The sequence below is a fragment of the Calonectris borealis genome, chromosome 7 (assembly GCF_964195595.1).
Source record: "Calonectris borealis chromosome 7, bCalBor7.hap1.2, whole genome shotgun sequence".
In the NCBI taxonomy this organism is placed as follows: Eukaryota; Metazoa; Chordata; class Aves; order Procellariiformes; family Procellariidae; genus Calonectris; species Calonectris borealis.
In genome coordinates this window covers 38383066-38402446 of record NC_134318.1, presented here as the reverse complement: position 1 = coordinate 38402446, position 19381 = coordinate 38383066, and the positions used below count along the sequence as shown (strand labels likewise).

Below are 19381 nucleotides of genomic sequence, written 5' to 3'. Positions count from 1 at the left end.
CAGTATGACTACTGGGGCTCAGAGGCCTCAGTTTCTCCATTTGTTATTCACATGACGTGCAAGCATTCCAGATTTTTCCATTCCTGAGATTTGCCAATGTGCAGATCTACACGGGCTTGCTTAGGGCAGCGGCAGCAGGGGCTGGTGCGGGAGAGGGACTTTGTTTTCCTACTCACAGAGCAGGTCTGGAACGGGTTTCATGCAGCCTGGGCAGATATTTCTGTTCTGCATGCTGGGTGCCTGGAGAACAGCATGGCATTGCTTAACCCGGGAGGGGCAGGGAGTGCAGGGCAGACTCTTTCAAGTTGCCGTGTTTGTGATCCTGTGAGCTCCTTCACTGGCATGGACCTACACGTGCAGATCCCTTGGTGTCAGCCTAGTTATTTCATTTACATCCAAGAGTGAACGTTAAGCCAAACAGTTGATCCTAAAGTACCTGCTGGCTGCTTTTCCTGAGTGTGGAAATAACAGAATTGCAAATGGTAGGTCAAACCATTCCAGCCTATGAATTAAATCAGTGACCCAAAGAAGGGGTGTCTGTGGTGTATATCAAGCTGACTAAAGCTGTGACTTCAGAAAAAGGCAGTTTTCAAACAGGAACAAGAGAATAGAGAGTAAAACAACAGAGAAGACCACTTTAAAGTCCTCTAACCTAGAGAGGATGGAAGAGGGAGAGGAGGGAGACAGACACCATCCAGGAGAAGGTATCTGTAGATGTCAGCAAACACTTCTCTTCCCATTCCCTTCATCAGTAGAGTAGCTGCTCTGGAGATGAAAAGAACAACAAGGGACCTGAAGGAACTCAGAGGACATGGGGGATAATTAAAAAGCACAGTTATACAATAAAAGCAAACCGTATATAAACACTGGAATAAAAATCAGAGCCTCCTTGTGCCCAGCCCCAGCTACTCCTGGAAATAAACATCTTTCAGACAGTGTGAACTGAGACTTCATATCAAGTGTTAAATTCTAGTAAGTCGACAGAATAACAGATGACAGCTGTGAAGTTGCCAGTGAAATTAAGAGCTTTTTTTGGCGAACTAACAGAGAAACTCAGTCCAAAGGTTGAAGGTTTACAGAGCTGGATGAATTGTGTTTCATGCTTGACATTCTGCACTACTCATGAACTGGTCGAATGCATCGCTGTGTTGTTTTTATCAAGTCAAAGCACTGAGCGAGGATTTTCTATTTCATGCCCCATTCATACCGTGTTACACAGATTGTGTAATGCAGGCTACCCCCAAATGCCTCTTCGTTTTCCCTTTGGAAAGTTTTCTCAGAAGCTGGCAGCAAAATAGTAACAGGCAGATCTTTACTTCTGTAACTTCAGCGTCCACCTACTGCAGCTCAGTTGCCTTTAGTATAGTTACCTGGCTTTAAACGTGATCCAAGTCTGGCCTGAATGGTCTGAATTATGATTTCTTGGCTATCTCTGCAAGTTTAAGCAAAAATCTTGTAGATCTCAGCCAATGTGCCAGGCATCTGTAAAAGGAACCTCAGTTCAATTCAGTGTACCAGGAATTATCTGCCCAGTCTTGTCCTTTTAATTTTATACATTTTATACATGTTGAGCAAGTTTCACCTTAGTGGCAAAATGATGATGTTTTCTCTCTGTTCAGAGCATGTTCCTGAGCAGGGAATGATTTGCACACCTGTAGAGCTCTCTATATAATAAACTGTATGAAACTGGGTGTATTCTACCGGAAACTTCTAATTTAGTTTTAGCCTCTTAGGAGAGCAACATAGAAATTCTGCTTACCAGATGAATACGGAATGTACTCTAAGATAGTAGATGAGATCATATATCTTGTAAAGATGGAAAAGAGCAATACGGAAAAAGCCTACAGGTTATGCCTGTGGGTGTTAATCCTAACTGTTCAACAATATGGTCCTGCTTAGCAATTTTAAGATACACTTTGAATCGTGGGAATAAAACCCTGGTAGATGCTTTAATTTTGTATTTAAAATAGAGTCAATTTAATTAACTGATTTGGAACTATTTCTAACTGATCTTTACATTGTGTCTAATCCACTAGCTATCCTGTTTATTTATATAATTTTGTTCTTTTTGGACTTAAAGCATATTAGCACAGCCTTGAATTTTATTTCACAGCATTACCTAAAGATTACAATCCCACCGAATGCATAATTACAAATAACATTTGATCAACATGCGATACTTTTGCTCTCCCTGCGTAAAACTGAATTTTGCAAATTTTGTTAATTTTGATTTATATGCTTAATTTTTTAATTTCATTTATACTGTTCTGAATTTTTCAAGGTGTTCTTAATAAAGGGAGCTGCCTATATGTACAATTGCCTTTCTAAGAGAATTGAGAAAAAAATCAGGGAAAACCACTGGAGAGGATGCTTAGACTCTTTGGCCAATGAGAATTCTGGAGAAAAATAACAAGTGTTTAGCATTTTCTCTTGCAAGAAAGAAATGATCTGTTATGAGGGTGTATAGGTTCAAGAACGGACATTCATGCAGCTTTTAAACCTCTCTGTTCTCCATTACACGGATGGACCCTGAAGGTGAAGCAATGATATTTCAGTGTGGTCGATTTTCTCCTGCCCTACTGAAATGGCAACTGTGACTCTCCAGACCGTCCTTCCCAAGACAAACGTTTAGGCACACGAGCCCTGAAACTTTGTTCAGAGCACACCCACACCAGGATGACTGCGGCAATATAACATATATGTCTGGAGGGGAACCACAGGCTCTCCTTTTCACGTTTTAAGTTGATGAGAGTTTACTGGAAGCAAATGACAGTGACAGAAGACCAAAATCTCCAATTCTGCTTTGATAAGAAGAGTATTATTGTGAAGTGACTGCATGTAATACAGCGGTGTTTACACTGGTGTAATGAAGAGCAGAATTTCTGTTTTCTTCCCGTGAATTAATGTAAACGTAGTGTAACTCTTCAATACAGGACCCGTACTGTATTTGTCCCAGCCGGCACAGCATTGCTGTAAGCAGTAGCACTGGTGAGCAGGTAATACAGAAATTTTATAATCATTGTTACCTATTGCCTGTGGCAATTCTGAACACATTCTGAACATCAAAAGCAACAGAAACACGGGTCTAACCTTTTCACTTCCATCATCTTGATGCTGCTGTGTTCATGACTTTTCCCTTTCCGTTAGGTCAGAGCAACCCGACAGTTTTCTAACTCGGGAGAGATATATGTTATCACAAGAAAACACAATTGCAGACAAATTAGTTGCAGTATTTTGCTTATTAGACTCCTAGAAATGTAAGAGTGTGAGCAAAAACTCTGTGATGTGCTTAGTGATCCAGAGCCGTTTCACTGAAGTCAATGGAATTTTAGTACCATAAAACAAAAATAAAGCTTTTTTAAATTTTTTTTTTTTTTAATCCATAATACAGTATATTTTAGTTATGGAAAAAAAGAAGGAAAATGAGGTTCTTTTTTTTTCACATTAAATATAAAGAACTTGCTGTATGCCCGGGGAAAGAATAGAGGGCCAAATCAGACTAAATTGCACACAACAAAATCTGAGAATGAATCAGCATAAATGCTCCCGCTCTATTCCTAACACATTGCCCGAGATATGCATTCACGACAGGGACATTTTGCGGACTGGTTTGCAATCTCATACTTCTATTGGTTTCAGGATATTTCTGCTATGTTCTATTAGATTTTTTAATTCTTTTCTAGTCTAATCACATTTGTTATTGTGGCACTCCTAGTATTATTTGAGATACGGAACTTGACAGATGAAAGGGACCTGTTGCAGTTTACCTGGTTGAATATTTCAAAATTTCAGCCTTGCAGACTTACACTGTACATTTTCTTGGATGAAAGCTGGATAGCGTACTTTGGTTAAAGGAGGAAGGCTGTTCCATTTTAGTGGTATCAGTAACGACTTTTGGAATTGTTGTTGTTGATCAATATGCAGTCACGTTAGGGCTTGTTTTTTTGCAATGCTCCATGTGGTTTATTAATGAAACTAACCTGGTAACTTTTCTTCTTAAAAAAATGATAACACACAGATGTACAAACCCACATTCATGTGTTGTTTTATTGGTGCATTACAACATTACATTTCCTTCACATTGAGAAAGCATGAGATTAAAATACATCGATCCACAAAAATGCCTTCCCTACAGTGACTTTGCACTGGTAATTACAGCGCCTACAGATCCCTCCACAAGTTTCACTTCATTAAGTCTTTCATAATTTTAATTACATTTTAATCAAAGCTTTTACATTGTCTATTTTATGACTTTCAATTTAATTATTCCCATTAAAATATGTTATTCTTTACTGCTTTGCAAAGTTCACCAATTACTCTTGCAATGTAAGTATTTATGCTGCATTACACTTCATAGTCCAATCTTTTAACAGCCACTACTCATTTGAGGGCTGTATAAGCTTTCCCCATCCCAAAGAAGATAGCTTGTTTGTATCAAAAGCCATTAAAATACTGGGAATGTGTACAGCACAGTTAGGAGGCCCCACTCATTTTTGAGAATAAGCCAGATCTATATAAAAACATGCAAAATGCTCTATGCATCAGTATTAAACTTCTGATTTTGATTTAAGATTTTTTTTAATATTTGCATATAACCTGGAAGACTAGGGTTCCTGCTGAAAGAAAAAGCTAAAGGCTAAGCCCTATACAATGTAAAGACATGATACCCTTACTCTAGGGCTTTCATTAATCCTCCCATATGAAGTAATAGAAAATGATATCCCTGTTACAGAATTCTGTAGGATGGTTTCAAAACTTTATAGAAAGATTAAACCTCCACTAAACTGTGTGGATTTTAGAGTAAGACTTCAGTTACACTAGAGATGTGTTCTGTCAAATCCCGTGCAAATGCAATGCCAGAATAATTTTGCTTTGCTGATGCTAGTTTTGTGAACTAGCATATACACACCAGCAAAAACACAGTTATGTTTGGGTAACTGTCTCTATTCGAGAGCTCAGAATAATGTAACTGTCAGTAAAAAATCCTACCTCTAACTGACGCAGTCAAACAGGTATCAGTTTTACAAGCAGATCACACCTAATTTCTACAGAACCCTCCTGGGTTCATGCCTACTACATTCTGTTTCTTAATGTTGTTTCCTATTTATAGTTATTTCCAAATATCATATAAGTTTTTATATAGTATGGTTGCATCCTCTTGTACACAATTATTACATTTATTTTTAAAGGGATTCTAATTTACTTGCTTTCTATAAGAATTCAAGTGTTGCCAATCAGGACGTAGCTCATCTCAAAAAATCTACAAAGCTTACCTTTGAGAAAAGTAAATGACAAGCCTTACATAAAGACATTGAGCTGTTTGAATCACAAAATGCCTACAAGGCCAACACATATTCCAACAGGAACACAGAAATTATAATTATGGCAGCAGTCTCCTCCAGTCTAAAGCACCGTAATAATGGTCGTTGATCAACGCTATCTTGATCGCTTTAATCAGCAGCTCCGGCTAAGAAATGTTCAACTGCCAAGATGTGGTCTGGAACATTTGCCTGCATTTTCACAGGATATCTAAGAAAAAAAATTCTGGAATCTGACATTCTGCCATCATTTCACAGGAATGTGATGTACACTGCATAGTGCATACATAACAAAACAGGATCCTACCAATAATAAATTAACTAAGGTCATACACTTAGTAATCTTCTCCATACCAACAGTGGTTTGATTCAAGGTGAGTTTCAATTCAGGTACCAAGCCAACCTTCGCAAACACCATGCTCAAGAACATGATGAGCTGAAAATGTGGAATGGGTCTAGTGGAAAACTGTCTCCAGCATTCCTCTGGATATGTTACAGTGCTGGAGACCACCACAAGCATTCATGGTTGTGCGCCCAAAGTCACAAATGAAAATCTTTGCATTTCTTTAGATCACCAACGCTGCAGTGAGTCACTACACAAGAATGAACATGGCATACCGAGATTCACAGAAAACATTGTGTTTCTTTATCCTCACAGTTTTAGGACTTTTTAAAATTTGTTTTAAAGACTTCAGCTTGTTGAATGTCATGGGTGTTCTTTTCTTTCATTTTGTTTTGACGGTAATTACTGCAAGAGCTCTCAAAAAATTGCTAATGATGTAATACCAATTACTAATCCATCCTACGAACATATATGTTATTGCAAGCTGACAATTTTAACAGTGTGGGATTTCTTGAATGTCAGCATCGTCCTGTGGAACTACTAATGCACAAGGCTTGGCTCTTACAAACACTTAACCATTCATTCCTTTCGGTTGCTTGATCATTAGTAGCTCAGAATGACCTTGTCAAAACTTGACAATTAATACGAAGTTCTACCAGCATGTGGAGATTTTTATGTTAGAAGGTAACAAGATAAACATAAGGACGATGCCCAACTTATCAAATTATATAAAGAAATGGCTGGCCACAACAGATGCTGAACATCTGATGAAAAGTGCTGTGTGTACTCATCACCCATCAAAATCAATGAGTGCTGAGGATGACCAGAACTTTCTAGGAGACAATCAGTACTTCAGAAAATCTGTTTCCAGATCTACTATATCCTCAACCACATCTTCTTAAAATTACTCTCTTAACCATTCTCCACATGGGATTGTTTTTATTAATGTTCTTTCCCCTTCCCTCAAGTAGTCTATCTGTTTGCAGTAGACTGAAAACAGATAATTCAGTAAGTCAATATGAACTGAAAATTGAACTTTAAAAGTATGATGATATTATGGCATTAAAAATAAAATATTTCATTTTTCATTATAAAAAGGAAAGAAACAGAAGAAAAAACATGTACAGTAAGAAACACCATGTTAAGAGACTAGTTTGGAGGAAATGTGAGAAGGCTAAAAGTTCATTCTGCACATTTCTTAAAGTCATACAGGACCTTCAGTTATTCCCTCTAGAGGCAGGCCAGTAGCATTATCTGCTGTAGGTCTCTCTTCTTTCTTCACAGAGTTCTGATCTAGCAGGCTGACGTAAGATTTATGACAAGCTGTATTACCCAAAGGAGGGTAGTGTTGTCTGTAGCAAATATAAGCAAAAATGAGGCCAATGATCCCTCCAACGAAAGCATCTAGATAAGAAAAGCAACAAAACCAGAAGTAACGTTACCATGGAAAGGACAGCCAGTAGTGATAACTGTAAATAAAAGACCTTTGGTTGACCTGGAAGTGTTTAATCCAGAAAATATGGACTTTTCATATATATGAACAAATTTTGATAAAGAATTTGGAGCTGAATGCCACAATCACGTAGAACACATGACATCAGTATTTTTGGGGGGACATCTCCAACATTTTGAATACCCAAAATATAGATGGTTGGCTATGTTTCAGGAGATGAACAAGGGAAATAGAACGGTTTCCGTGGGGCATTAAAAATTCACGATGTTCCAGCTCACCGTTGACCAGCCTCTAAGGGTAGGCAACCCACGTGTCTTCTTTCAGTTTGCCATGATTTACAATGACCACCACCAGGTTTTCTATTTATGAACGATACAGCTGAACGATGCTGTTTACAGCACCCAGAGCTCTCCCGCTGACAGGTACACCTCAAACTATTGCATTGACTACAGTCTGCTCCTTGTCTCTGCCTAAGTGCCCCCAGGAAAGATGGCAGCGAAAATGCCAGATCTACTTTTGACTGGTTTGTATTCCAGAAGGCATTCTCTCCAATGCAGACAGGGAGCATTATTGAAGGAAGAATTATCTTCCTTCAAGAAGTGGGTCACTGTAGCTACAACAATTCCTTTCACTTGCAGCTCCTGAAAGGCCCCTGAAAAAGACAGCTGTCAAGAACAATTTCAAGCTGGGTGAATTCTTCCTAACAGCACCTGAAAGGTCAAAGACTAAGCATGCCTGTTAACTGATTTAACACCTTTTGAATATCTTTCTTTGATGCTATTTACTATCCCATGCTCCTATCAGAAAATAAAATAAGTTAAAATAAAATAAGGCCATCGAATGAGATATTTGCAGCTCTCACATAGGGGCAATTTTAAGTTTTCCATGGGAACCGCATAGCACCTAAAGGGTAAGAGGATTTGTTCTGTTGTCAGGTTTTCCTTGCTTCTTGCTAATATACTCGCCTGTTTCATTTTCAAGCAACCAGAGCAAAACTTCACTGAGAATACACACTGACTTTGAAAACCTCAGATTTGAACACAAACAATAATGAAAGTGAGGCAAAAGGCACCGGCTAGAATATGACTTGACACCATGTTTTATTTAAATAAGGCTTACTAAGCACCGTATCATCTGTGTATACCTGTGTTTCTGTATTTTATTTTCAGTTACGAAGAAACCACAGTGTAATAAAAATAGCGAATCATTGAGTTTAATGACAAAGAAGGGTTAATCAATACAAATTATTTTTGTCTAAAATAGTCAAATAAGGATTAAATGCCCTAGTTTGTCAGTCTAGTATATATTAGGACAAAGGGCATGTTGTTCAATTTTTAGTGGGTAGTAAATGGTGTGTAATCATCAGAGGAGCGAGATTCTGAAGAGCCTTTTAACAGGAATAGCTAGGGCAAGAAAACCTGAAAAATTTAAGATTGAGATGGATAAATTTAAGAAATGTGGTTATAAGTCACATTTGTCTGTTGAGGAAGAGGACTAGACTGAATGACCTAGGAGATCTCTTCTAAGATAGAGACTCAAGTAAGATTTTAAAAGGTGATTGTGTGTACACAGCATTTGCAAGCAGACGGAAGCTTATCCTACCCATTCTGGTAGCTGACTGATTTTGCACCATTTGGACTGTCCCTGTCAAACTGGCATGGTACAAAAGGTACCAAGGGCAAGTATTTTCACTATAGTATACTATTACAGTATCGAACAACTTGTAAAATATTTAGTTATTGTGACAAGACTTATTTTCTATAAACCTGCGTTGGTTGCAATTCTCAGATTACCCTCCTTTAACTGTGGTTGATTGAATCCTGTTCCAGCTGCTTTTTTATTTTGCTTAACAATGAGGTCAAGCCTATGCTTACTTTTTTTAATTATGGAGAAACACCAGATTTCTGCCAGTCCTCTATAAGTTCCTCGGTATCTCAAGACTTGCTGAAAATTTGCCTAGATAATTTCTTTCAAAATACTTACATGCAAATTATGCAACTCTGGGCCTCAGTTTGGGCACCACAGTAATACAAATTCACTACATGACTTATGCCAAAGATTTCTCACTTACTGACCTTGACTGGGGGTACGGAGCAAACACACAGGCAGCTATTTTGACTCCTGTTTTTGAAGACAACAATTTTGTGTTTTGTTTGAGCTCATGGTAGCCCTAGCTTCCTTTTTTTTCCTTTTTTTTCCTTTGCCCATAAAGGAAAAAGAATATTCTTTCAAGCTCAGTATTTATCTTTACTTTTTTTCATACAAAATGTCCACTTATCTCACAAGTAAATTAACATTTTCAGAGTTATAAACCTATACAGAGATCTAGGGATTAAGAGCAGTCCATACATTCACGATTCATAATGAAACATCCTAATATTCACCAAAACCAACACTAAGATCTTGAGTACTACATTTTCCAGCCAAACTGAAGGGAGCTCATAAAGTACTTATAATATTAACGTTCTGGGACCACTCAATGGCTTTTTAATGTAAGGATACGCCACTCCATCTTTCACGTACAGTATGCTAAGTCTTGGACATTATATTGATGGTCCTTGTTCACTCCCCACAGCATAGTTAAGACTCTATCACAAAGCCACCAGAAGTAATTTTACACAATCGGTTGACTCTGCTGAGCGTAAAAGATGAGGCCTGAGCTTCTGTGCTGTACATTAGAGAGTAAACTAGTCTCTCCCTTGAGAAAGCAGTTCTTTCAGGTAAAAGCATAGGTCACCTGCAGGATAATGTCTGCCAGCCCTGTTCTTAGCTTGGGAAGAGCTGAGTTGTCAGCTCCATCTCCTTAAGCTTCAAAGACAAAAATATGAGCGGCTGTAATGGACACAGTCACAACCCCTTGGGTGTAGTTTTTTTTCTATCATATATAAAATACACCATCATAATCTGCCTCATAGTACATGTTTCAGTACATAAATAATTCTCACTCTTGGCAAGAGATAGTACAAACTGCAAACGCGTTCAAAACTTGCGAGTAAACCTGCACGCTCCCATTCACATTCATTCACACTCCTCTCTCTCTCTAACGGAGAGTTCAAACCTGCCAAGCGTCACACATCAAGCATGAGATCCTAACTCTGCCCTCCGTCCTGGCGAGGCGGGCACCTCGCGTTCAGCAGCTTTGTGCTGGAGGCTCGCTCCGACTCCGAGTGTCGGTGAGCAAAGAAGAGTAATGAGCCCTGTAACAAGACAAGGCCTCTGCAGGAAACCAGGAGGCTCCTTAAAGAACATGTCAAGGCTAATGGTTGGTGATTAAGCAGCTATGGGAGAACAGGATGCTGTACGAACACAAAAAACGGAGCAAGAAAAAGCATGGATGAGTCTTGCTCTAGTATGCTGACTGCGGTGTGAGATAAGAAATGCTCAGTGGGACAGAGATATGCTGGACTTAATTGAAACTATGTAGAGGAACCAACAGAATGATACGTCTTAGAAAACAGGTAAACAATATGCAACCAGTATGAAGCAGATAATTGAAAGGGGCACGCAGGACCTTGAGGAGAGTATAATTTGCAAGGCCAGCAGTACCATACCAGCAATACACATAAAGCCAAGATGACCTACATAACAGCATTATTTCTGATTATTTCTGATAGGAATATGGGGATAAATAGGGAAAAAGTAGTTACAGGCTGGTTTACTTAGGAGGAGACATGAGTCGAGAAAGGCAGGTACAAAGGCAGCGAAAAAGAGGTCAAAAAATGGTAAAAGAAATAATAGATGGTAGGATTTTCTGACGGTGAAAGTGTAGATGCTGACAGACAGTAGTAATCTGACCTGTGGACGCTGGAGGGAAGCCATGTGGACAACCTGCCAGCCTCTCTACCAGGTCCATGTCTGAAAGACTCAGTGTGGGAGGGTAAGGCATGGTGTAATTCTGACTTAATACAATGAAATCATAGAATTGTAACTTAGTAACGTAAGTGTGTAATTAATAAATAGCATAACCTTCTATATCAGTTACACCTCACACCTGAATTTTAAAGGACTCTGAGACAACAGTCTTCCTGTGACAGACGCAGCTGGTCTGACTGGTGTCGCACTCCAGCAGTGCCTACCGTAATGGAAGAGAGGATGCTGCGGCATAGCCCTGAAGCTACGAAGGTCAGCGCTAGTTAATTCAGCTTCACTAAGAAACCTCCTGAAAGGTATCTGCTCTAGTTACATTGTATTATAACAATGCCTCATTTACATGAGAATGCTCACATCATATGAAGATCCAAAGTTTCTGCTAGAAACAATAAGAAGTAAATGACAAAGAGATTAGGATTAAGCATCCTTCAGACTGCTGATGCTTCACTTAAGAATATCCCTTGTTGTTCATTGTATGTAGACTTTTAAGGATGCAGGTTCATCCAAGAGCAGACATTGTATACAACTCACCCACATATCAAATGCTGCTGTTAGTCCTAACGAGCCATCTCCCATTCTGTCAATAACTGTCATTCCCTCACAAAGGTAAGGTTTAAGATTGTGTGGCAGGTTTCTTTAGCTTTGTGGATATACTTTACAATCAAAAAAGACACAGCATGCTGCTTCAGTGACCCACTCATCCATACTGAATACATTCAGCATTTATTTGCAGTTATAAGTTAATGAATATGCATAGGTACCACATACCGAATCCATCACACTAACATCCAGTCAGTATAACAAAATATCAACCTTGAAATATTTGCGGCCCAAAGCTATGGAAAATCATTTTTAACAGGATATAAGAAGAAGATGAAACATTTCTCTTCCTTAAGTAGGACCTGACTTTGGAAAGTGTGGAATTGACACTGTGGGAGCAATTACAACCTTAGCCAAAAAAATTAAGAGAACAGAAAACACCAAACTTTGCAGCAAGGTTTTCAGTGTGGGCAGAATCTGTTACAACCTGTGCTATGTAGTTCGGTATGCAATGTTTCTATACTTCTCAAGGAGGGGCCATGAACCCATCTTATGCCCAATATACTTTGATTTGAATGAAAAACAGCGTATTACATCATGTGCACCAAATGACCAGAATGTAGACAAATGACTGAGTGCATCTTTGCAATGACTAGCTACACGCAGATGCTTCAGTCTAGTCTAATGCATATGCAACCACATATTAGCAACCACCCATGTACCCAACAGGTACCCAGCAGGTACCTGGAAAAGCGGTAGGCAAGGACGAGGCCACAGGACAGAGCTACTCTGATGGGCCAGATCCAGCCTACAGCTGGATCCATCCAAGGTGGCTATGGCACTGATGTACATTTGTAAAAAATGATGATATAAAAAAACCACTGATGTAGATTTATGTATAAATACGATGGTGTACATTGTGTATATAAAATATAGAACGGTAAAGGGCCCCTGCAGTATTTTTAGACGTTGAAACCCTAGGCATCAATCCAGGAGCAAGGAAAATCTATAGCATACTACCACGTTGTAACTCATGTGATTTAATGGGGAAAAAAAAAAAAAATCAAAGAAATACAAGGCTAATAAAATAAAAGTAGAAAAACAGTATTTCCATGGCTCACCTTGCCAGTGATGTTTGTAATCACACATACGTGACAGGGCAATCATCATGGCACAGTAGAGCGGGAGAATTGCTGCACAAAGCCGCCAGCTCTTCCCCCGGCCATTTTCCGTGAAGCAGTGTAACTTTCCAGCTAAGTAGAAGGTGGTAAAGCCAAGGCCTGAAAATGCAACTGATAAAGAAAAACACAGAATTACAGTATTTTGTCATTAACACTGTACCATACTATCCCTTAAGATCCTTTAGGATCTGACAGCAAGATCCTTCTACTGCAGAGAAGTCTTGGACTTTCTAGGATGATATTAGGAGCTAAGGTAAGTTGAGAAGACCCATCTGCAAAAATCATAATTTGAATGGTGATTCCTATGTAATCATATAAATGATGTTGTTATAACTTAGCATTTCAAAGGCAAATTGCCTAGGTAGAGAGTTTTTTGTTTTCCCTTTTTTTTTTTTAATAAAGCAATCATGACCTTACAAACTTTAAAAAAACACAGTTCTTTGGGGGCTGAATGGGAACAGGTAGTCTCCCATGATGTACATATGTTCTCCACAGCAGCGCTGTTATCTACGTAGCAATGCAAGCAATCAGGCAAGCAAACACTGCAAAGCAAATCCACTTCCTTCTCAGAGATACTCAGCTTCCACAAAATCTGACATGTCTGCAAATACTGTGGTACCTCCAGGCATTCATCTATCCAATAGCAATTGAATTTTTTTTCCTTTAGCAATTTACCTTTTTCCTCTTGGGGAGCCATCGGCTGTGGAAAGAATCTCTGATTTTATTTGCACATTAAATTAAACATTTAGGCAAATTTTTAACTTGAGTCACAAAAGCTCTTTCATTCTTAACCTTCAGCACGTCTTTCCTAATTTTAGACTTATTCTAAAAAGTTAAGGTTCAAAGCAGAAAAGGATTCAGTCGGTTTGTACCGCAATTGAATTATATTTAAATGAGATTTTTAGGTTCCATTAACCTGTTTCTATAGAACATGCTCAACTGGCAGTGACGGCAGAACTCAGGCACCACTGAACTTGTTTCCTCTTGCAGCTGTTCACCTTCCTGAGAGATGCTGGATGGATTTTTTTTTTAAATATGCATTTTTAAATTTTAAAAAAAACAACATTTAAACATTTTTTTTGCTGTAGGAAAATTAGAGCTGCGGCTGAGCAGGTAGCTCTGTGAAACATATCTTCTATTTTTTCCACAAATGTCATACTCAATTTTGCTCCTGACTGCAGAGATCAAAATAGAATATAAGCATATAAAGCACAGATAGCAAAACTATAAGTATTTATCCAAACCTTTGAAATCCTTTTTCTGACTACCTTTAAACTTTTTTTTTTTTAAACTTTGCGATAGCTAAGCACCTGTATAAGAGGTAATAGGTCACATTCAAAATACAAAACTCTGTTCTAATTCTGCTATCAGTGAATTTAATGGTAAAATCACCATCAGTGCTGGGTCAGACATGCATCTTTTTTCTAATCTCCTGCTAGGGCTTTTCAAACGCCCTCCGCCTCATGTTCCTAAACACTAGATTTGACAAAGTAATTACTTTGTGTTCTGCTGATAAATCTATGGGATGGTCAATTTTAGCTGACAGTACAATGGAGTGATTTCATAAGTTTATACTACACAGCTGTCTGAATGCAATTACCGAAGATTTGCATTTCATCTTCAAACACATAAATAAATCACTTCTTTAGACTGGATATGGCGGAGCAAGACAGAATGCTGATTAGTCATCAAACCAGTATATCAAATATATTGTTTCCTAGAAGCTTTTTCAAGCAGTGCTGATTCCATACTTGTCAGAAGACAGTGGGAGGCAAACTTTAAAATATAACAAACAATCCTGAATAAATAAAAGATTTCTTGCAGACTGGGTTACCTTCTTGTGTACAGACCTTTGAGAGTCATATAAACTTGCTTTGCCTTTCAGACTATCTATCATACAAGAAGAAACCCTTTCTTCTGACATTTCTATGTCATGGTATTCTTGAAATGAATGTATTTTCCTAAGAGTAGCATGTCTTACACAGAAACAGGCTGTGGGATGCATAGTCAGAGCACCAGGCTATAGCCACCATGGAGAAAAATCGGTTTGATCCTGACAACATATCTCAGAAAACTGGAACGCCCCCCTTCCTTTTCAAACGTCCTCTCCAACTCTTAGTACCCAGTGTTAGACTGACACACTTAAACCAAAAAGTGTAGACTTCCCAGTGTAGACGTTCTCTTGCGCCTCTCACGTTTGCTAGATTAGCCACTGGAATATGACAAAAGACAACGCTGCTCTTTTGTGCTCCTCCTGTTGCACTAGATCATTTTTGTGGCATTGTCTTTTGTAGCAAAGATCTGCAGCTCATTATAGGGGATTTTTCTGATGGCTAACAACACACATTCGCATCTGTGTGAGCAGACATAGGGTTTTCCATTCTGCAGACCTTTGGAACTAGAAACATGTATAAACTTATCTGAGACTGCAAGGACAGGATTCATCTGCACCATTGCATCTTCCAGTTGAGTAACTGGAGTGAGAAAAACTAAATCTGTCTTGGATATCCAATATCAAGTGCAATCCTGGAATGAATACTTTCAAATACTTCCTCTCAAAAATTAGTTTTATTTTCGTATTTCCATTTTCCATCCCAGGTTATTATTTTTTAGATCTTTAGAAGAAGATGAACTGAAATCTGAAGACAGTATTCCCAGGTAGAAGCATCAAAGTGTTTTGTGGCTTCATTTTCAGGCAATCTACAATGCCTAGCAATTTAGAGGGCTTAAAGAAATACTGCCCAAACTATAGCGTAGGTGTTCAGTTCACAGCGACTCATATTCAGGATTACTAGCATTTGCCAGGCAATTTTACTAGCAATTGTCAGTGTGGTGGACAGCAGCAGCAGATTTAGCTAAATGGGCTTTAGAGCAAACCTTGTGATATTTTTGAAAAATTATTTCCCCAGAACCTGTTTTTTTCGGGATCTGCCACATTTCCAGAAGGAGGTGCTCATGAATGAATATGGAAGTTCAGCAGGATCTATACTTGCACTAGACACAAAGGCAGATTTTGCCTTAGATGGTTGATGTGCTCCTCTAAACTGAAGGTCAGGAAGGAAGGAGACTCACAAACACTCCTCCAGGGGAACTTATGCCTAATGTAAGGTGGAAAAGTAATATAAAGATGCTCTAGCTTGTGGCTATGAAACTAATATTCTGCGGAGCAGCTTTACATTGCAATATTGTAAGATTAACTTCCCTTACCCTCAGCGTGCACATCCAGAAAGAGCTGCTTGACCCAATAGTCCTGGTGTGTGCAGAGTCAGCAGTAAAGAACATGGAATTAACAGCTAAACACTCTGGGATGTGGGAGTATCCATTATAAACCTAACTATATATTCCAAGAAAACTCGATTGCTGTGCACTCCAGGTAGGCAACTTCTTTGCTTGATGGCTATATTTTGAAGATGTTGTCAGTCAATAACATTAAGAAAACCAAATCACTCTTCAAGAAACCGGGGACTATAGGTGATATTCACACAGAAGAATTAGTCGATCAGTAGAACATTGTCCTGGCTTTGGCTGGGATAGAGTTAATTTTCTTCCTAGTAGCTGGTATAGTGCTGTGTTTTCGATTTAGTACGAGAATAATGTTGATAACACACTGATGTATCAGGGAAGGCGACTCCCGCGTAAATCGGCTCTCCAAGGAGAAAAGGTACAAAGTATAATTATTAATAGTTTCCGAGAGATGGCTCCCGAAGTACAGAGATAATGGCAATGCTGAGTACAAATACCAGATTAGTCTCACAACCAGCCATTTTAGCATATCATAAGCCAGTGTTACAAAGTACAGCAAAACGATAACCTTGACCCAGCTCCCAGTGGTGATAAACAGCACAACAGGGAATATATACTGCAAGTAAGGTATTAGATAACACAACCCTGAGGACAAGCACGACAACTTTGAGAGCAAATTAATCAACACTGTGACCAGTGACTATCAAACTAATATAATGAATATTTGTAACAAATTTGTTCTAACGTGCTCTGGTCACATTTATTGTTATCTCAACCCGTTGAGCCCCACGTTGGGCGCCAAAAAGGACTGCCGTGGTTTAATCCCAGCCAGCAACTAAGCACCCCAAAGCTGCTCACTCACTCCCCCCCTGGTGGCATGGGGGAGAGAATCGGAAGAGTAAAAGTGAGAAAACTCATGGGTTGAGATAAGAACAGTTTAATAATTGAAATAAAATTAAATAGTAATAATAATAACAACAATAATAATAATGATGATAAAAGAATATACAAAGCGAGTGATGCATGATGCAATGGCTCACCCCCCACCGACTGATGCCCAGCCAGTCCCCAAGCAGCGGCCCCAACCCCAGCTTTCCCCTAGTTTATATACTGAGCATGACGTCATATGGTATGGAATATCCCTTGGGCCAGTTTGGGTCAGCTGCCCTGGCTGTACCTCCTCCCAGCTTCTTGTGCATCTCCAGCCTTCTCAGTTGGTAGAGCATGAGAAGCTGAAAAGTCCTTGATTTAGTGTAAGCACTACTTAGCAACAACTAAAACATCAGTGTGTTATCAACATTATTCTCATACTAAATCTAAAACACAGCACTATACTAGCTACTAGGAAGAAAATTAACTCTATCCCAGCAGAAACCAGGACAAACGTATTTGAGCAAATTTTTTTCTGCACCAGCTAGAGTCAATACCTCACTGTATCACAGAGAAAATGCAAACACATGCATACACACGTCACATGCCCTAATATATTACATACTGCCTAACATTGTAATAAAAGCTATCATTCTGCATAAGACAGATTCCAAAGAATCAGCAAAGCAATGTTCCTCATCTACACAAATACACCTGCTAAGTTGGTTTCTTCCCAGATCATAAGAAATTAATACTCTGTTTATATAAAGGCAAGAGCAACATAAAATACCAATCAGCCCTCTTTGGAGACATTGGCAAAAATGAAAATAAGAAAATCAGTCTGTTAGGTTAAAACAATGTTAACTCAAAACAGACGTTGATGCAAATTCCAGACGGAAATATTTAATAGATTTTAAGTGTTGGAAGAGGAAAAAGGAATGAATCAAACACACAGTAGAAAGAAATGAGATATTTTAAACAATTGGTTTAACTCAAATCAAAGTCTGACGCTACAAGTTGTTGAACACAGGAAAACCTCTCTCGACAGAAGCCATGTGTTCTCTCAAGGCTTGATAAAACACTGGAGATTTTGTGAACGTATTGAAAGACAGAAAATGGAATGTTTGCACTGTAGCAGCTCTGAGAGGTCTCAGCTGAGACAAAGTTACCTTTATTCTAACTGTTATGCAAACACACAGAGAGGACACTGTCCCACAAAAGCAACTAAAGACACAAAGGCAAAGGAGGGAAGGTGAAGTGCAGAGAGAGGAAGGGATTTGCTCAGTCAAGGATGAAACCTGGCTCCTGGAGAGCCAGGGTCTGTGCCCTAGCTAGAGGCTTGTGCTGCCTCATTGCTCTCCCTCTGCCTTCTGCAAGTTGTTATTGAACTGTTCTCTTGAAATAAGGCAGCTATGGTTTCTTAAGAAATTAGCGGAGATGGAGGGAATTTTGGAAGGAAAAGGGAAAATTTAAGTCTTACAGGAATAGGTGCTATGAGCTAACTTAAAGGGGCTAACTTGAAATGAGAGGAAAACACATTAAGCAATATTTGATTTGTCCCCTTATTGTTTACTTCCATTTCCTGGATTTGCTGATAGCATCAGATAATCGGTTTAGTGGGGGCTATTTAAACACCAGTAAAAATCATGGATTTGCAAGTCTTTGTACCTTTCTGGACAGATTCTGAAGGGAGTTGAGATTCACAGTGCATGTTATGCATGCTTTCTTTAAAGTAATCACTGGAAACACTGGAATTCACACGTATTATGTTTTTGCTGTATTTATATGGTTTTATTTCAAACTATTATCTACAAAGAATCTTTAATAATGCATATGCGTTCTCCAGATAATATTCATGGTACCTAGATAGTCCCTCACTCATGAATAAACAGCAGTTTGTGAAAAATTAAATCAATTTCCATTCCTTTTTACACCTGTTCCAGCTGTTTTGCTTCTTCATAATGCAGACCTACTGGTTATGTAGACCTGCCAGTCAAAGGTGTCTATGATTTTGTTTGCAACATGGCTATAAACCATTCAGAGACAGTACTGCAAGTTCTGTCATACGATTCAAGCCAGCAGAGCAGTAGAGAGCAAGCACGTTGTCCCTCTCTGCTCATCAAAATGAATTCCCTATTCCCATTCTCAGAATGAGACTTTTGAATACCAGATATACATGGGATCCGGCAACTTGAAGTCACCACTTTAAGTCGGTCCAGCGCACAAAGCGTACTGAGGTTTTTCTCTGCTTATTTTGCTTGCTGAATAAGGACTGTTCAAAAGTTCACAGAGTTGGCAGCCAGAAGAAGGGACCAGCTGATCCTTTCATCTGACCTCCCGTATATCATACCATAAGCCTTGGAACAGGCTGCCCAGGGAAGTGGTTGAGTCACCATCCCTGGAAGTATTTAAAAGATGTGTGGATGAGGCGCTTCGGGACATGGTTTAGTGGGCATGGTGGTGTTGGGTTGACAGTTGGACTTGATGATCTTACAGGTCTTTTCCAACCTTAATGATTCTGTGATTCTATGATTCTGTGATCTAGTTAGCACCAGAACGTGAG

General features: G+C 39.0%; 1 protein-coding gene across 1 annotated transcript in view; it reads right to left on the bottom strand.

Annotated features, from left to right (window-relative positions):
* Positions 1-4021: 4021 nt before the first annotated feature.
* Positions 4022-19381, bottom strand: part of PLPP4 (phospholipid phosphatase 4) — a 68415-nt gene continuing 53055 nt past the window's right edge. The window contains exons 6-7 of the mRNA XM_075155187.1: positions 12646-12816; positions 4022-7065 (exon numbers count right to left, since the gene is read on the bottom strand). Of these exons, the coding sequence (XP_075011288.1) occupies positions 6866-7065; positions 12646-12816 (371 nt within the window). The 3' untranslated portion in view covers positions 4022-6865. The remainder of the gene's footprint in view (positions 7066-12645; positions 12817-19381) is intronic.